We start from the raw sequence: 17,977 nt of genomic DNA on the forward strand, positions 1-17,977 counted from the left end.
AAAAAAGTCTTAGTTTTTCTTTCCCAAATCCACCACTCCACAATATCTTATTTCAGAGGTGATTCTTTTCTTCAAACTCCTTACACAAAAGATTCTCACATAATCCCTGCTTCCTCTCTTGGATACTCCCATCCACTACATCAGAAAGTTATGTTAGCTTGAAATATATCCAGACTATTTCTATTTCTTACCACTTGAATTCTTACAATCTCATCCTGGCCAATATCACTTCTTTTTTTTTTTTTTTTTTGGTTGTTGTTAATTTATTTATTTTGAGAGAAAGAGAAAGACAAGGGAAAGGCAGAGAGTAGAAGGGACAGAGGATCTGAAGCAGGCTCTGTGTTGACAGCAGAGAGCTCAATGCAGGGCTTGAACGCATGACCCATGAGATCATGGCCTGAGCCAAAGTTGGAAGGTCAACCAACTGAGCCACCCAAGTGCCCCATTGCCAATATCATTTCTAAAAATGACTATTTCAGTAACCTTGAAGCTGGTCTCCTAGTTTCTACTTTTACACCTCCATCTAAAATAAACACATCGTCCATCACTGCAGCCACCTTACTCTGCTCCATTTTTTCTTCTTGGTATTTCACTACTTCACTGACTTCGTATCAGGTCATGAGGCTCAGGTCCTGATCTCTCAGTTAGTGAGTTTGAGCCCTGCATCAAGTTTACTGCTGTCAGTGCACGGCCCACATTGGATCCTCTGTCCCCCTTTCTCTGTCCCACCCCGCTTGTGCTCTCTCAAAAACAAACATTAAAAAAAACCCCAAATGACTAAATATTGATAGTAGAGAAGCTATTCCTCTTCTTTATTCTTAGAACTAAGAATTTTTTGACTATCTCAATATTTGGATCTGAGTGCAGTTACCTATAACTTTGTTAGTGTTTATTTCTTAATTGTCAAATTTCATAACAAAGGAGTATTTCTCACCAGATGCTGTAAGCATTTAAGTAAGGTCAGTAAATCCTATTGCTAATGAACGGCTGTCCACATACCTATGTTTTGCTGATAGCTGAATAAGTTCTTAATATTATTTACTAATTGCTTGAGATAGAGTAATTAAGACTTTTATAAAAATCTAACCTGGAATTTTTCTGTTTTACTATAGACAGAGGTATTCTGTATAAAGATGTCTTGCTTATAAATCAGAATAAAGAATACTTGAAAATAATTCTACATTCCTTTATTTCTCTTTTGTCTTTCAGATTCCACTAATATTCATTCAGGTAAGCAACAGGAAACATTCCATAATCAGAATTAAAGTTTAGAGAAAATATCCATATTTGAAAGCCTCTTATAATATACCAGAAATACCAGAAATTTTTTGTTAAGGGAGAAGCCTCTGAGTTTATATGGCACTAGATGGTTCTAACTCATCTTCCCTCCTCTCCCTTCACCACCACCCCATTGGTTGTCTTTGTGAATAACATAGGAGTTTCCATAGATTTCTTTTATTGTCTCTAATGCTCTAGGCTTGTAAGTTATAATTACTGTATCCTTAGGACCCAAAAGGAAATCGTATCATGCAATGGCAGAAAGTCCAATTAGAGAGTGGTCTCAAGCAATTGGCCTTTCCCATCTCATCCGAGCCCATGCAGGGCTCCTACAAGGTGGTGGTACAGAAGGAATCAGGTGGAAGAACCGAGCACCCCTTCACCGTGGAAGAATTTGGTATGCATAATGGAAAGTCATGAAACATTTTCTTCATATTGAAAGTTCTAGGGCCTGGAATTTGAGCTGACTTAGAGTCCTTTCATTTCCTATATGTGAGGTTGGGCTTCGAGTAGAATCAGTTTTATCTAACCCCAATGAGACTATTAATCATCTATGAACAGGACTTTGCATATCTTGGCTATTTTTTGTTATAATTTTTAATCTCAAAAAATGTAAAATATCTTTGTTTAAGAGAAGTCTTCCATAATTCATTAATGTTGCAGTTACCTGTCATACTCATTCAATCAGATTATCCATTTGAGAGTAAGGTGGTTGTATTGAAGAGTATAGCTAACTTTTCAGAACACTAAAATACTGTTAGGGAATTGTAACAGAGAAACTGAAAATACTAATTCCCCAAAAGTTGAAAAACAATCACCAACTTCCTTTATCTCCAATGAACAGTGCTTCCCAAGTTTGAAGTGCAAGTAACAATGCCAAAGATAATCACTATCTTGGAAGAAGAGGTGAATGTGTCAGTATGTGGCCTGTGAGTTTATTATTATTATTTTTATCTTTTGAGAGAATTATTTAAAGGAGACTCACCATCAGGAACCTGGGTGGCTCAGTCAGTTAAGCGTCTGACTCCTGATTTCAGCTCAGGTCATGATCTCGCAGTTCCTGAGTTAGAGCACCACGTCCAATGCCATGCTGACAGCAGATAGGATTCTCTCTCGCCTCTCTCTCTCTCAGCCCCTCCCTCGCTCATGTGTTCTCGATCTCTTTCTCCCTCTCTCAAAATAAAACTTAAGAAAAAAGGAGACTCACCATTTGAGATATTTTGACTCATTTCTTTAGGAACAGTGGGAACACAAATACTTTAAATACATGGAATCATCCCATCTCTAGAACCTTTCTCGCCTGCTGCTTCTCTTTCCTTCCTATGTTCTTTCGTGTTCTTACCAGCATTATCATAACTATCACGAGCAAGCAACTGTTCTTAGAAAACCTATCTATTAGGACTGATTCTGAAAGTGATAAAGCTACACACACACCCATGCATGCACACATACACACAAATGGGGTAGTGTTGAAGGGTAGTAAGTAACTTTCCGTTTCCTAGGTTGTAGAGGAAATTCTATCATCAACAGATCATTTACCTGACCTTGCATACATAGTGGGAAAAAAGCTTTGATTCAGAATTTGTAGAGATAGGGATATTACCAAGATCTCAGCTGAGTCATTGGTCTATCCAAAGGCATGTCGCATTCCTCTCAGCACTGCTATTTTTACTGATGAGACTGGACATGATATCTCAGTTTGGTCCTTTCCAACCTTGAAAATTTATGTTTCTAGAATCTTATGCTCCCATCCTCAGTAGCTCCCATCCCTCCATTGGTAGCACTAGCAGAAGGAACACACAGAGTAAAGAAACCATAGACTGCACATGTAACATACCCACAATTCAACAGGGTCCCTGCCCCAGGACTGTCTCAGAGTAATTGCCACCAAGTTCCTGATCCCATATATCTGGTGAGCCAGTACTCTTGCAAGTACAGAATTAGAGGATATTTTAGAGAGGGAAGGAAACAAATGCCCTTGAAAACATATCAACCATCAATGAAACACCTATATGGCCCAACCCCATTTGTGTAAAAAGTAAACAAGTTAAATTCCACATAAATAAAGATGGCGACACATCAGAAGAGGATGATGGAAGGAGACACCATCATATTAATAGTTTGTATTCCTAGATGGAATTGAGGGCATTTTCTCTTTTTTGTTTTGTTTTTTCTCTCTGTCTTAAGAACAGGTGTAGCTTTGGTAATAAGAAATGTATCTTTTAAAGATGAAATTAAAATTAAAATTAAGGGGAAAAAAAGACATGATCAAAGAAGACTGTAGTAAATTTCAGATTGTTGCACAGAAATTTTTTTTAAAGAAGGGTTATTACTTAACTTACTTGCTCTCAACATGTGAAGGCCCTGCAGAGATTAGGGGGAAGTACAGAGAATAAGTATGCTGTAGCTAAAGGGGGAATATAAATAGGTAGAAAATGGGGATGTTCAATGTCTGTTTGGGTTCATTTGGCAATGTTCTTATGACAGATATACATATGGGAAGCCTGTCCAAGGACATATGACTATGAGCATTTGCAGAAAGTACAGTAACCCTTCTAACTGCTATAGCAGAGAGTCACAGTCTGTCTGTGAGAAATCCAGTCAACAGGTAGGTGGAAAACTGTCCCTTCTAAGGAATTAATAATAGAGACATTGTTGATAAACAGTGAGTTACAACATGGTGCTAACCCTATAAGAGAGCAATCTATAAGAGAATTCAATGTTAGCCACAGTAATTTATACATCAGTGATTTAGCACAATAAAAATGATTTCTTTCTTATAATTGGTCACTGTGGGTGGTCTTGGTTCACTAAGCACCCAGAATAATGGAAGTTGAGAGCAATCTCCAAACCTGGCATCCAAAGCTGACTTGGTCATCTACCTATATGAAGCAAGAAGGAAAAACATTATACCTGTTAATCATTTTGGCTGGGAAGGGTATAGGTTTTACCTTCTTTCCACGAGAAAGAACTTGTCACATGGCTCCATCTCTGTGCCAGGGAAGTAGGGAACACAGTCTTCACGTGGGTGGCCACTTCCCAGCAACAGTTGAGTACTATGGAAGGGGAGCCCGACTTTGGTGAAGAGCTAGGTCTCTGCTACAGTAAGATGACCCACAAATTTTTAAGGCATGTCTATCTCATTAACTCTAGAGAATATCAGATACTAAGAAATATATGTCTCTTATCAACCAGATACTATTGTGAAATGTAATTGTAATTAATCCCTAGAGAATATTTATTGTGTTCTTATCATGAGAAAATTCCTAGGTTATATTGTCCCCCACAAAAATACCGCCAGATCAACTGACAACTGACCTGTCCAGTATTATGTTTTAATATTTTTGTTTATCTCTTCCTAGCTAAACAGTCAAGGCTGCTTTTCTCAGCTGGTAAAAACCAAGGTCTTCCAGATGAAGAGACAAGGGTATGAAATGAAACTTGAAGTGGAGGCCAAGATCCAAGAAGAAGGAACAGGTTTGTGTATCCCATGGGTATGGGAGAAAAAGCAATGAACACTGATTTATTTCCTTTGCCAAATTATGAATTGAAAGGGAAGTAGTAACATAAGAAGTTCAGGGGGATTATCCTTCCAAAAAGGAATTTCTTCTCTTTCTTTCTTTTTTTTCCTCCAGCGGTTGAATTAACTGGAAAAGGATCCAGTGAAATAACAAGAACCATAACCAAACTCTCATTTGTGAAAATGGACCCATACTTTAGACAAGGGATTCCTTTCTTTGGGCAGGTGGAGTATTTTCTAATTCACAGATCAAATTATGTACTATCGTTTAATAAACATATCATAGTCTGCTAAAACCAGACCTGCTTAATACTGTCTATTGATTAATATAACCAAAGGTATAAAACCACATAAAAAATCAATGTTTTTCCCTATAAATTTGTATATGAAATCTATAAAATCATTCTAAAGCACCACCAAAATTAGAAGGTTTATTTTCCCACTTTTTGAACAGCATTGTGTGATGGCACTCAATCTTTTCATGGTTTACAGGTAGTGTCAGATTTTTACATTTTCTCACAAGAATCTCAAAATTCCTGGTGGCCACTTACATTATCCTTCTAACACTAACTTTATATGGTAACAAATGGGTAGGTGGCTTTAATCTTTATTTTGAAGTATAAAAGATTCTCCTGTACCTAGTGTTTCTTTCATGGATATTATAGTTACATTATTTTCTCTATGCTAGCAAGAATTTATTAAAAACCAGTACACATAAGGGTCAAATACTCCAATTTAAGATTTCCAGATTCTAAAAATATAAATTTTTTCATATATCTATGAAAAATCTTGCATTGGTATTTTTCTATTATAAGCACATAAGTGCAAATGGATTTTTCTGATGCTGGAAGTCTGAGATGACAGTTGTATGTAGGCACCAGTGTGTAATTACTGTGTATCATATTCTTAATGGCAATGTTATGAGGATTCAGGTGTGGAGACTATAAAAGACAGAGGGGCTAGACCCCATTAAGAAGTGGTGGAGGGGCGCCTGGGTGGTTCAGCTGGGTAAGTGTCTGCCTTCAGCTCAGGTCATGATCTCACGGTTTGTGAGTCTGAGCCCTGCGTTGGGTTCTGTGCTGACAGCATGGAGCCTGGAGCCTGCTTCAGATTCTGTGTCTCCTTCTCTCTCTGGCTCTCTCCCACTTGTGCTCTGTCTCTCTCTGCCTCTCAAAAATGAATAAATGTAAAAAAAAAATAACAAAAACAAAAACATTAAAAAAAAGAAGTGGTGGAATATGTTTTAGAATGTTTTGATTATGACAGCAAACAGTTTAAGAAACTTTAGTTTCCTAAAATGAATAGTCTACTTATTTTTAATTTCTCAGAAGTATAATTGTATTTTTTTATTTCATTCCTGCCAAATAACTACCCCATTAGTCATAAGACTCTCTCCTCAAGAGAATCAGACTTCTGTACCTACTTTGACTTTGTACATGCAGCCAATGTTTCATTGGCAAACTCAGATCTTATTAATCAATTACATACACTGATCCAAGTCTTTGAACTGTGTACATCAACAAAAACTAGTTTCTACTGGAAAAGAACTGATTTCTTTGCAATCCTAACTGAATTCAATATTAGCAGTAATTTGACATTAGGCCCTTATTTAATACTATATGATTCTCCTCAATTTTGCATTTTTCACATAGGATGTGCTCATACTATCTGTCTACCTTCCAAAGGTTTGAAAAATCTATACTAAGAAGCAGATATGCAAAAAACAACTAGAAAAATACATGGGATAATGTATTGGCAATTGCTAACCTGTGCACTTTATGGTCACAAAATGTGTGTTTGGGGCTCAATTAAATTTGGCTAAATGGTTAAAAAATTTCATTGCGATCTGACTCTTGGGTTCTGTGACTCTCCAAAGGCTCTATATAATACAGAGCTTTTCTAAAATACCCAGAGAATACATTTTTCAGGTCATCCCTATCTTCATACCCATGATTCTCTATCTCTTTACACTGCTTTATCATTTTTCTTTGGACTGATTACTACTAAACACGTATATGTCATTTATGCATTTATTTAACATCTATCTCTTTTACTAGATGGTAAGCTCTATCTATGATGGCAGGAACTTTGTTTTCTTCACTGCGATAGCCTCAATGCCTGGAACCATGTCCAACATATAGGACATACTCAATAAATATTTGTGTTAAATGAATGTTTGGTGACTACTGGGTATTAACCATATAACTGATACACAGATTTTAATCTTTAGGTGCAACTAGTGGATGGAAAAGGTGTCCCCATGCCAAACGAACTCATCTTCATCACAGCAGATGAAGCTAACTATAACTCCAATGCTACCACTGATGAGCATGGACTGGTACAGTTCTCTATCGACCCCACCCATGTGACAGGCACCTCTCTCACTGTCAGGGTAAGTTGGAAGAGAAGTCACCAATGACATGAAATAGCCTTGGAAATAAGGTTGCAACCCAGAAGTGATGAAATTTCCAAGTAGCGTTTAGTCAATTACAAGTCAATTTTTTAAAATGCTTTTTAAAATTTATTTTGAGAGACAGAGAGAGACAGTGAAAGCAGAGAGGAGGGTCAGAGAGAGAGGGAGACACAGAATCCAAAGCAGGCTCCAGGCTCTGAGCTAGCAGTCAGCACAGAGCCCGATGCAGGGCTTGAACCCACGAACCGTGAGATCATGACCTGAGCCAAAGCTGGACGCTTAACCGACTGAGCCACCCAGGCACCCCACAAGTCAATTTTTAAGGTCAACTTTGAAAACATTTATCAAAAAGAATGTAGTATAATGTGGCTACACATTAGCGTGGCTTCTCTTTGTGCACTGTAATTGCACAAATGGTGTGGCCACTGCTGACAACAGCATGGCATTTCCTCCAAAAACTAAAAATAGAACTACCATAGGATCCAGTAATCTTGTTCTGGATGTATATTCAAAATAATTAAAAGCAGAGTCTCAAAGAGATATTTGCACACTCATGTTTATAATAGCACTACTCACACTGGCCTAGAAGGGGAAGCAACTTAAATATCCACCAACAGATGAATGGATAAACAAAAGATGGTCTATACATACTGTGGAATAGCATCAGCTTTCAAAAGAAAGGAAATCTGTCACATGCTACAATGTGAATGAACCCTGAAGACATTATGCTAAGTGAAATGGCCCTTTACCCCCCCCCCCAAACACACAAAAACAAACAACACACACACACAAACTGTATGATTCCACTTACATGAGGTACCTGAAATAGTCAAGGCATAGAAACAGAGCATAGAATAGTGGTTACCAGGGGCTTCAGAGGAGAAATGAGGAATTGTTTATTGGCTTTAGTTTTACAAGATGAAAAAATTCTGGAGATCTGTTGCACACTACTTAACACTGGCGATCTGTTCACTTAAAAATAACTAAGATGGCAATTTTTGGTATGTGTTTTTTCCATAATTAAAAAAGAAAATGTTTATGGAAAAGAAAAAAGAAGAAAAGAAAAGTGTAGATTCCAGAATCAGATAAATTATATTAAAATCCTGGCTTAACTCTGTATTAAGAGAAAATAACTAAGAACCTCTATATTTTATTTCCTTATCTGTAAAGTGGGTATAATTTTAGTACCTAGTTCCTAAGGTTGTTGTAAGAATTAAATAAGATAATACATTTTAAAAATATTTTTTTCTTTTCAACTTTTTATTTAAATTCTAGTTAGTTAATATACACTGCAATATTGGTTTCAGGAGTAGAATTCAGTGATTCATCACTTTCGTAAACACCCTGTGCTCATCACAACTAGTGCTCTCCTCTATGCTATCATCCATCTAGTTCATCCCCCATCCACCTCTCTCTCCATTAATCCTCAGTTTGTTCTCTATCATTAAGAACTCTTATGGTTTGTTTCCCTTTCTCTTTTTTTTTTCCTTCCCATATACTTATCTGTTTTATTTCCTAAATTCCACATATGAATAAAATCATATGGTATTTGTCTTTCTCTGTCTGACTTATTTCACTTAACATCATACACTCTAACTCCATCCAAGTTGTTGCAAATAGCAAGATTTCATTCTTTTTGATGGCGGAGTAACATTCTATTGAATTTATATATCGTATCTTCTTTATCCATACCTCAGTGGATGGACATTTGGGCTCTTTCCATTGTTGATAATGCTGCTATAAACACTGGGGTACACGTGCCCCTTTGAATAAGATAATACATTTTGAAACTTAGAAGAATTTAAATAAAAACTAAACAAAAAAGTGGTGGGTGGAGAAACAAGAGGAAAAACCTAGTAACCTAAGTTGAGTCATCCTGAAATAAAGATGGGGACTGCCAAAAGATAAGAGTCAATAGCATGAGTCTGAGGGCTTTGAGGAAATGGCTCAGAGCCTGGGGGCTACTTCCGATTCTGTGTCTCCTTCTCTCTCTGCCCCTCCCCCTCTCATGCTCTGTCTCTCTCTGTATCAAAAATAAATAAAACATTAAAAAAAAAAGTAAGCCTAGATACTTTAAGAAAAAAAACCATGAGAAACAAAATTTTTAATAAAGGTTTTCCTCTTTTATGAAAAAAATGCAATCAACCCAAATTGTTTTTCAAATACTAGGTTGCTAAATAGGCAAGGGAAGACATTATTATGTATGTAATGTTTTTAATTTTTATAGTATTAGACATGGAATCCTTAAGCTACTTTTAGGATATCTCAATTTAAAAGTAATGTGTTTTAGGGAACACCTGGGTGGCTTCATTGGTTAAGTGTCTGACTTTGGCTCAAGTCATAATCTCACCGTTTTTGAGTTCACGCCCTGCATTGGGCTCTGTACTGACAGCGTGGCACCTGGAGCCTGCTTCAGATTCTGTGTCTCCCTCTCTCGCTGCCCCTCCCCTGCTCATGCTCTGTCTCTCTCACTCTCAAAACTAAATGAACATTAAATAATATTTTTTAAGTAATGTCCTTTAGCTATCAGGGTGCTGGGATTAAATGTGATGTTTAATTTCTTAAAGTTAACGTGTTATTTTGAAATAAAAATAGAAAAAATACTTATAAGAAAGATAATACATATCAAGGCACTAGTAAACCCCCTTTAACATGAATGTGATTATTATTACTTTAAAAGCCCATCTTAACATCACTAGCATTAAGGTTTTTTGGGTAGCTTTATTTTTAGAGGGAGAGAGAGAGAGCAAGGAGGGAAGAGGCAGAGAGGGAGAAAGACAATCCCAAGCAGGTATCCCCCGTGAGTGCAGAGCCCAATGCAGGGCTCAAACACACAAACCATGAGATCATGACCTGAGAAGAAACCAAGAGCCCATCGCTTAACCTACTGAGCCACCCAAGCACCCCATTAATGTGACTAGTAGCATTTAGTTTCAAGTGTATATGTTCTGTAAATTATTGTTCTTGCTTTACTTTCCCCCAGATTTTTGTTACACTCATATAAGTTGCTTTGTTTAGCATAGAGTTCTCTATTCATCAATGGAAATGCAAATATACTCTTAGAGATGTATGATTACTCAAATAGATATTACATAATAATGATGATAAATAAATGGGATAAATATTTTATTGATCCCACTTTAAATGGATGGCATAAAAGCCCATGTCTCCTAATTAACTAAAAATTGAGTGTTCACTCATTTATTCCATCAAGAAGTATCTTGAATGTGCTAGAGAATGTGCTCATCCTAAAAATAAAAATATTATTTTTAAATACCCCCTCTTTGTGATAATTATTTATGTATTATCACCAAAGCAAATATTTAAATATAAATAAAGTGTTTTGCAGACACAAGGATTCACTCATACCACCTGGGAGGTGAGGATGAGGGTAGAGGAAGCCTGAAAAGAATAAGCCTGAAAAAGTCTTCTACACGGAGAAAAGTTAAACAACTCAAAAAGGACCTATGAACCTTGAGAGTTGAGAGCCACAAAAAGCATTAAAAACAATCAGCCTGCATAGTTCAGTTGGTTAAGCGTATGACTCTGATTCTTGATTTTGCCTCAAGTCATGATCTCAAGGATTGGTGGGTTCAAGCCCCATTGCAGGCAAGCTCTGTACTGGCAACTCAGAGTCTGCTTTGGGATTCTCTCTCCCTCTATCTCTGCCCCTCCCCTTCTCTTGCTCACAGGAGCCCTCTCTCTCTCTCTCTCCAAATAAGTAAATAAACATTTAAAAAGTAAAATAAAATAATCAGCCACAAACAGCCCAGAAGTGATAGACTTCAGCTAATTCACCAACTGAACTCTTGAACCCAAAGCTATTGACAGAAAGTGTTCTCAGAGCTTTGAGGTTGAAATATGACTTGGTCATAATACCTAGTTGAAATCCATCATAAATAAGTCTCTGAAATGCAGTTCTTCAGTTTCTGGAGATTATTTAGTCTCCTCAATGAGGTTTTAGAATTCCAGGGTCTCTGCATAGGTAAAGTGGCCCCAAAAACGTGCCAAGCAAACTAAACAGAGCAAAAGACGCCTCCATGAAGGCCCTTCAGAAATTTAAATACCAACCCAAGGAGTCTTTACAGTGTAAAGGGCTGCAGAAGAGATAAACACTCTCTCACTTTTTACTGTCGAGTAAAAGATTTCTAGGTACTAGTTAAAGTAGGACAATGAAGTAAGGCAGTTTTGTGAGAACACTGATTCTCTCTGACATACAATCTATAAAATTAATAATGGATTTTTTTCATTCATTAGGTCAAATACAAGGATCACAGTCCCTGTTATGGCTACCAATGGCTGTCCACAGAAAACAAAGAAGCTTATCACACTGCTAACCTTGTATTCTCCCTAAGCAAGAGTTTTGTCCAGCTAGAGCCCATGCCTCATGAACTGCCCTGTGGCCAAACTCAGACAGTCCAAGCACATTATATTCTGAACGAACATGCCCTGCAGAAGCTGACGGAGCTCATGTTCTATTATCTGGTGAGAAGGAAGTCCACTTCGTTGACCCCTCATTGACAAGAGCCCTTTGTGGGTAAAAGAACCAGGAAGCTCTTCAGATGTCACTACTTTGACTTATTATCCATGTTGCTTTTGAAAGTTTGGCTTCTCTGAGGGCTAATTATTGCCAGCTGGGGCTCAATAAAGCAAGAATGACACATGAAGGGCAAGACATGGGATATAAGATTTCTGTCAGGCAAACCAAGTTCCTTTTCATTGCCTTTTTTGCAGATAATGGCCAAGGGAGGCATTGTCCGAACTGGGACCCATGTGCTGCCTGTGAAGCAGGGAGAGAGTGAGTATTCCCACAATTCCACATTTCCACCCCACTCTGACGCAGTCAGCCTTACACTGCAGAAATACCAGAGAGAGTTTCAAAAAAGAGAGATGATTTCCATCTAACTCCAATAAGTGAGGATTTGAAAAGGGAAAGAAATAGTGGGTTGTTGTTTTTTGACCCTTTACCAAATACTTCTTTTCTTTTCCTTCAGCACTGTGTTTTGTCCAGATTATTTAAAGTGTCGATGTTGTCATTTTATAATCTATGCATAGATAGTTTTCAAACCATAGACATTCATGGAACTCCTTCTCAAATGGCATTTTAAAATGGTTTTAGGAAATGGAGAGAAAGTAAAATTTTGGAATGTTTTCTATATACTTGGTCTTTTGCTGAATTATTTACATCTTTATATCATAGTTCCCTTTGGAAGATAGTTCTGATTTATAAAAGGTTAAATTGGGTACTTCCACCATTGAATGGGACTCTCATTATGAACAAATACGAACCAGTATAAATCTCTGAACTTTTCAGCTCTTTAGTTTAAAGAGGTCTAAAAGACCACTTATGACAAAACTTATTAGTGAACTACTCTTTTGATGCTTCTTCATCGCAACACAAAAGCACCATTGTAGACCTACTTATAGAAGCTTAATACAACATCTAAAAATTCTACATAGATATCAAAAATAACTTTCAAAGGAGCACAGTACTCCTCCTAAGGAAAAAAAATAGAATATTTGGTTCATATAGAAAGTTAAAGAGGGGTGCCTACATGGTCCAGTTGGTTAAGCGTCCGACTTCGGCTCAGGTCATGATCTTCCAGTTCATGGGTTCGAGCCCCTCATCAGGCTCTGTGCTGACAGCTAGCTCAGAGCCTGGAGCCTATCTTTGGATTCTGTATATCCCTCTCTCTCTGACCCTCCCCTGCTTGTGCTGTCTCTCTCTGTCTCTCAAAAATAAATAAAAAACGTAAAAATTAAAAAAAAAGGAAAGTTAAATAAGATTTAAGGAAAAATACAATGTGTTAAACTCTGACTATTGTATTACCTAATTTCTGGTTCTATCTCCCTTGTGTAGTGTGAAGCCTAGATCAGACAAATAGTAGCCAAGTGGATGTCTCCAGATCCTCAGATAGCATCTTGCATAGATGAGCTAAAGCTGAATATTAGTGTGAAATCCTTGTATGATAAGAGAAGAGAGAACTTTGATAAGGTTTTTCCTCAAGCTAGAGTTCTCAGAAGTATAGAATTCTTAGAGGTAAACTTTCATCTATTATATCTACTATTTTTTGTATCTATTACACCAACTAATAGAAACCATCATCAACCAGACCAGACTCCTAAAAATGATTTTGTGCAACAGAAAACTATCATTTCAGTCCTTGGGAGATGTCTAACCCATATTCACAATTCCTCATTCTCTCCATGCTCCAGTGAAAGGGCACTTTTCCGTGTCAGTCCCTGTGGAGGCAGACATCGCTCCTGTTGCTCGATTGCTCATCTATGCCATTTTACCTGATGGGGAAGTGGTTGCAGATTCTGCAAAATATAAGATTGAAAACTGTCTACCCAACATGGTAGGGTTTTTTTTATCATAAAATTTCAATATGTAAAACTGAAAGTTGGATTATCATCAACTATTTTCTGCATGTGAACATTGGGGCCAAAGGGGTTAAAATGAATTCTCCAGAGATTTTCAGCAAGGTAATGGCAGAGACACACGAGGGAGCCATGTCCCTTGACTTCTAGTTTAAAATTCTCATGCACTGTCTCCTATCTGATTCAGCTCAGAGTATCTTACTCCCTTCTATGATGACATGTTGGAAAATACAAGTTTTACGATTGCTAAGGAGCCAAAAGAAAAATATAAGAGCATCGAGAACCATTTGCATTCCACTGTCACTTAATAAAGACCTTGCCATATCAAAAGTAAAAAATGGAATACCAAATCTACCAATTTATAAGAATTAGATATCATTATAATGGTTTGTTCAACTGATACTTGAGAATCAGAGTGATGTGTAGGAGACAGAAAGCCTCAAGACTCACAACGTGCCATCCACCACCAAGTCAAATAAAGTGAGTGTGCATTGACTGTGTGCAACACTCAGAAAATGCTTGTGAATGAACAAGTAAATCAGGACACTTGTTTTTCTGACCATTCTCCCTAATTTCATAGGTGGACTTGAGCTTCCATCCAGCACAAAGTCTCCCAGCCTCACATGTCCACCTGCAAGTCTCAGCTTCTCCTCAGTCCCTCTGTGCCCTCCGTGCTGTGGACCAAAGTGTTCTGCTCACGAGGCCCGAAGCTGAGCTATCTGCAGCCTCGGTGAGTTCTGGCAGCCCTAGGGGTCAAGAAGGGCCATGGGAGGGGCTCAGAGCAAGGAGAAATGCCTATCTGAGTAAGATAGAATCTATCAAAATTCTATTTACCTAGGAGTTAATAGTTTTGATCTCTTTCATGGACACTTCTTTTGATGAGAAATATATTACATTTCAATACATATATATTTGTTTACATAGGTTTATATACATATATAAACATAAACATGCGTATGTATATGTGTGTTTGTTTATATATATGTACATCAATAAAATCATGCACCATTCAAATTCCCTGAAATCATAGAGCTCTCTGAAACTAGTAATAGGTATTTTCAAACTAGTTGTAATGTTTGAAAAAGCCTAACAAAAGTAGTATATTTAGTTGCACTAAAACTGATATGAAATATAAAATTTCTGTTTTTATAAGAATTTTATTAAATACTGTATGTCCCAAGATGAACACAATTTCTGAAGGAAGATATACATTGTCTCTGATGAATAAAAATTTGGAGAGATGAGGGCACCTGGGTGGCTCAGTTGGTTAAGCATCACTTAAGCATGACTTCAGCTCAGGTCATGATCTCACCATTTGTGAGTTCGAGCACCACAACATGAGTGTGGAGACTGCTTGGTATTCTTGCTTTCTCTTCTGTCTCCCTGCTCCTCCTCCACTCATGCTTTCTTTCTCTCAAAATAAATAAACTTCAAATATTTTTTTGAAAAATGAATTACTATATGATAAATGACATTAATAAATTAAATCCTTTAAAATATTGGGTTAAGAGAAGACATAGCACAAGTGTACACTGGAGTGGAACAATGAAAAACAAATTAACATTTGCTAATAATCATTTGCTTGTATCTTCAAATTTTCAATATAAGGCCAATTGAAATAACCTCGTTCTGGTTTCTTTTTTAATATCAAATTTTTACAATGAGAAATTTATATTTTACTCCCTAAAAAAAAGTTACAAGAAAAGATTTATAACTTTTTAGTCCTTGCAAGTGGAATTTAATTGAAAATATTAGAATTCTTCTAAAGGAAGTATTGAGTACATTTCAGTAGAGGAAGCAAGGGCATATATGGAAAAATAACAATGTTGTTCCTAGAACAATTTCATCCTTCTTAGAGTCTTTTTACTTTTTTTATTTTTATTTATTTATTTTAAGGGGGGATGGGGCAGAGAGAGAGAGAATCCCAAGTAGTCTCCATGCTCTTCGCATGGAGCCAGACATGGAGCTCAATCCCCACAAACCTTGAGACCATGACCTGAGCCATAATCAACAGTCAGTCGCTTAACTGACTGAGACACCTAGGTGCCCCATCTCAGGATCTTTTTAAATTATAACAACACGGGTGGATACATAAGGCAGAATATCTTATTATGTTTCAATACAAAATTGAAGCTTTCAGGTATTTAGTAGTAGACCTGGGTTAGAACACTAGCCCCGTCCTCTCAAGCCTTGTTAGTATTTTAATAATGAACCACTTTGATCCCAGTAGCATAAGCCATTCATTCAACAGGTATTTATTTAGTACCTGCTGTATTCTAGGCATAGTACTGTTTGTTGGAGTGCTGGGGATATATTAGTGAACTGCTTAAACAACAAAAGCCATGCGCTCATGTGCGGGGGACCAGCCCATGCACCAGAGTCTAAGGGTCCCTGAGTAGGGGGTTGGTGTCGGTGCAATATCTATAAGAAAGGAAACAGATAAAGTGAATGGTGGCAAGATTGCACTTTACTGTGATGCTTAGGATCTTTATATACCGTAAGTGATGACATCATTTTTCTAATGATTACATTGTTTGTAACTTCCAGAAAAAATTATTATTTTCATGGTAGCGAAAACAGAAAATCAAAACAGAAATGAGGTACAATACAGAAGATCAAAAAACATAATTCATCACTCAAAATACATCAGCAGGACTTTGTTTTATGTATAAGTAACTTAAGCTTATGACAAGGCTATTTTTTCTTAAAGGTGAACATGATGATTTACGGGTAAAGTGCCCCTGACCAGGAAAGGAGTTTCAATCTGAAAATTTGCCCACTCACTGAAACTAATTAAAGGTCATAGAAAACTAACTCCAGTCTCTAATCCATCATGATCAAGAGGTCATGTGCACATTCTCTAAAACAAAGGAAAGCAGGACCCAACAAGCCATATGACACTGTACGCTCAGTCTCCCAGGAGAGCGACTCAATCCCGATCCTCAACTGAGGGACCTCACTTGCACCAGGGTCACACTTTCCAGACAAGCTGGAGATATGCCCGTTCCTCTTGGTGACTTACAGCGGGATCTCAACAGGTCTTTTGGCAGAATGGGCCCCTACACTCATGGAACTTCTGCTTCTATAGATGATATAGACAAGAATACATAATATCCTTTCGAGAAAAAGCAGAGGGGTGCCTGGGTGGCTCAGTCGGTTGAGCATCCAACTTTGGCTCAGGTTATGATCTTGTGGTTTTTTAAATTCAAGCCCCATGTTGGGCTCTGTGGTGACAGCTCAGAGTCTGGAACCTGCTTTGGATTCTGTATCTCCCTCCTTCTCTGCCCCTCCCCTGCTCACACTGTCTCTCTCTGTCTCTCAAAAATAAATAAATGTTTAAAAAATTAAAAAAGAAAAAGCAGAGAGGGGAGATCGAAAAAAGTAAGAGAGATCTACCTTTGAGAAAGCATTTAATATCATGACACTATTCACTTGGCCAATGTATTGCCAAACAGTTTTAAACTCCTATGAATATAATACAGTGTACTAACAGCATTTTTACATCTTATCCTTCTCCTTCAAATGAATTTGAAAGCATCATTTCCAGTATTTTATGTACTGTGTGAAGATTTGGAGCATTGAATTTCCATGAATAATGCCTGAGAAAATACTATCCTGGCCTATTTAGAGAATATCTACTTATTCATGTGCCCATTTCAGAATATGTGTTCATTATCTTTGTTGTACAATGAGTCAGTTGCTAACCACAAGGAGAGGCAAAACTATCATTTCATTCTATCATCCTGAAATTTTTTTACCATGTCCCAAATATAGCAGACATAGATTTATCTCAACAAAGTTTTATTCCATCCTAGTATGGAGACTAGTGTTTGCTTCTGAACTATGTAACAAATTATTGTGATCCTTGAGTACTTTGATGGGAATGTTTTGGGGGTATTTTCCCCTAAAATTCTTAAAAATAGCTTCATCTCTGAAACTATTTCAGCATCAGTGGCACTCAAATGAAGACTGACAGTAACTACTCTTTTCTTTTCTCTTTGCACTTAAGAAGAATAAGCCACAAATAAGTTTGTCCTTTTGTCCTTCGCATTTATACAGGTTTATGACCTGCTACCAATGAAGGACCTCGCTGGTTTCCCTGGGAGTTTGAATCAACATGAGGAAGATGACAAAGACTGTATCAATAGCCATAATGTCTTTATCAATGGAATCATGTATTCTCCTGTATCAAACACAAATGAAAAAGATATGTATGGCTTCCTACGGGTAAATTTCTTGTCTTTTAAATTCTAAAAATTTTGAAGATTTTACATTTTAAAGATTCACGGAGTATTACATATGGAAAAAATATTTGTTTTAATACTTTCATATCAATTGAGGGTAATGGGACACAGAGAGGTCAAGTGACTTCTCCAAGGTCATAA

At 37.2% G+C, this 17,977-nt stretch overlaps 1 protein-coding gene and 1 long non-coding RNA gene across 2 annotated transcripts in view; one reads left to right on the plus strand and one right to left on the minus strand.

Moving 5' to 3' along the window:
• Positions 1–17,977, minus strand: part of LOC115303498 — a 68,786-nt gene that overhangs the window by 34,704 nt on the left and 16,105 nt on the right. The window lies entirely within an intron of this gene.
• Positions 1–17,977, plus strand: part of LOC115303495 (alpha-2-macroglobulin-like) — a 45,766-nt gene that overhangs the window by 4,854 nt on the left and 22,935 nt on the right. Inside the window, exons 5-16 of the mRNA XM_029953280.1 lie at positions 1,210–1,230; positions 1,507–1,675; positions 2,123–2,207; positions 3,766–3,886; positions 4,641–4,755; positions 4,914–5,023; positions 7,029–7,190; positions 11,469–11,696; positions 11,946–12,009; positions 13,428–13,570; positions 14,173–14,322; positions 17,652–17,819. Of these exons, the coding sequence (XP_029809140.1) occupies positions 1,210–1,230; positions 1,507–1,675; positions 2,123–2,207; positions 3,766–3,886; positions 4,641–4,755; positions 4,914–5,023; positions 7,029–7,190; positions 11,469–11,696; positions 11,946–12,009; positions 13,428–13,570; positions 14,173–14,322; positions 17,652–17,819 (1,536 nt within the window). The remainder of the gene's footprint in view (positions 1–1,209; positions 1,231–1,506; positions 1,676–2,122; positions 2,208–3,765; positions 3,887–4,640; positions 4,756–4,913; positions 5,024–7,028; positions 7,191–11,468; positions 11,697–11,945; positions 12,010–13,427; positions 13,571–14,172; positions 14,323–17,651; positions 17,820–17,977) is intronic.

Source organism: Suricata suricatta, chromosome 10, assembly GCF_006229205.1.
Source record: "Suricata suricatta isolate VVHF042 chromosome 10, meerkat_22Aug2017_6uvM2_HiC, whole genome shotgun sequence".
In the NCBI taxonomy this organism is placed as follows: domain Eukaryota; kingdom Metazoa; phylum Chordata; class Mammalia; order Carnivora; family Herpestidae; genus Suricata; species Suricata suricatta.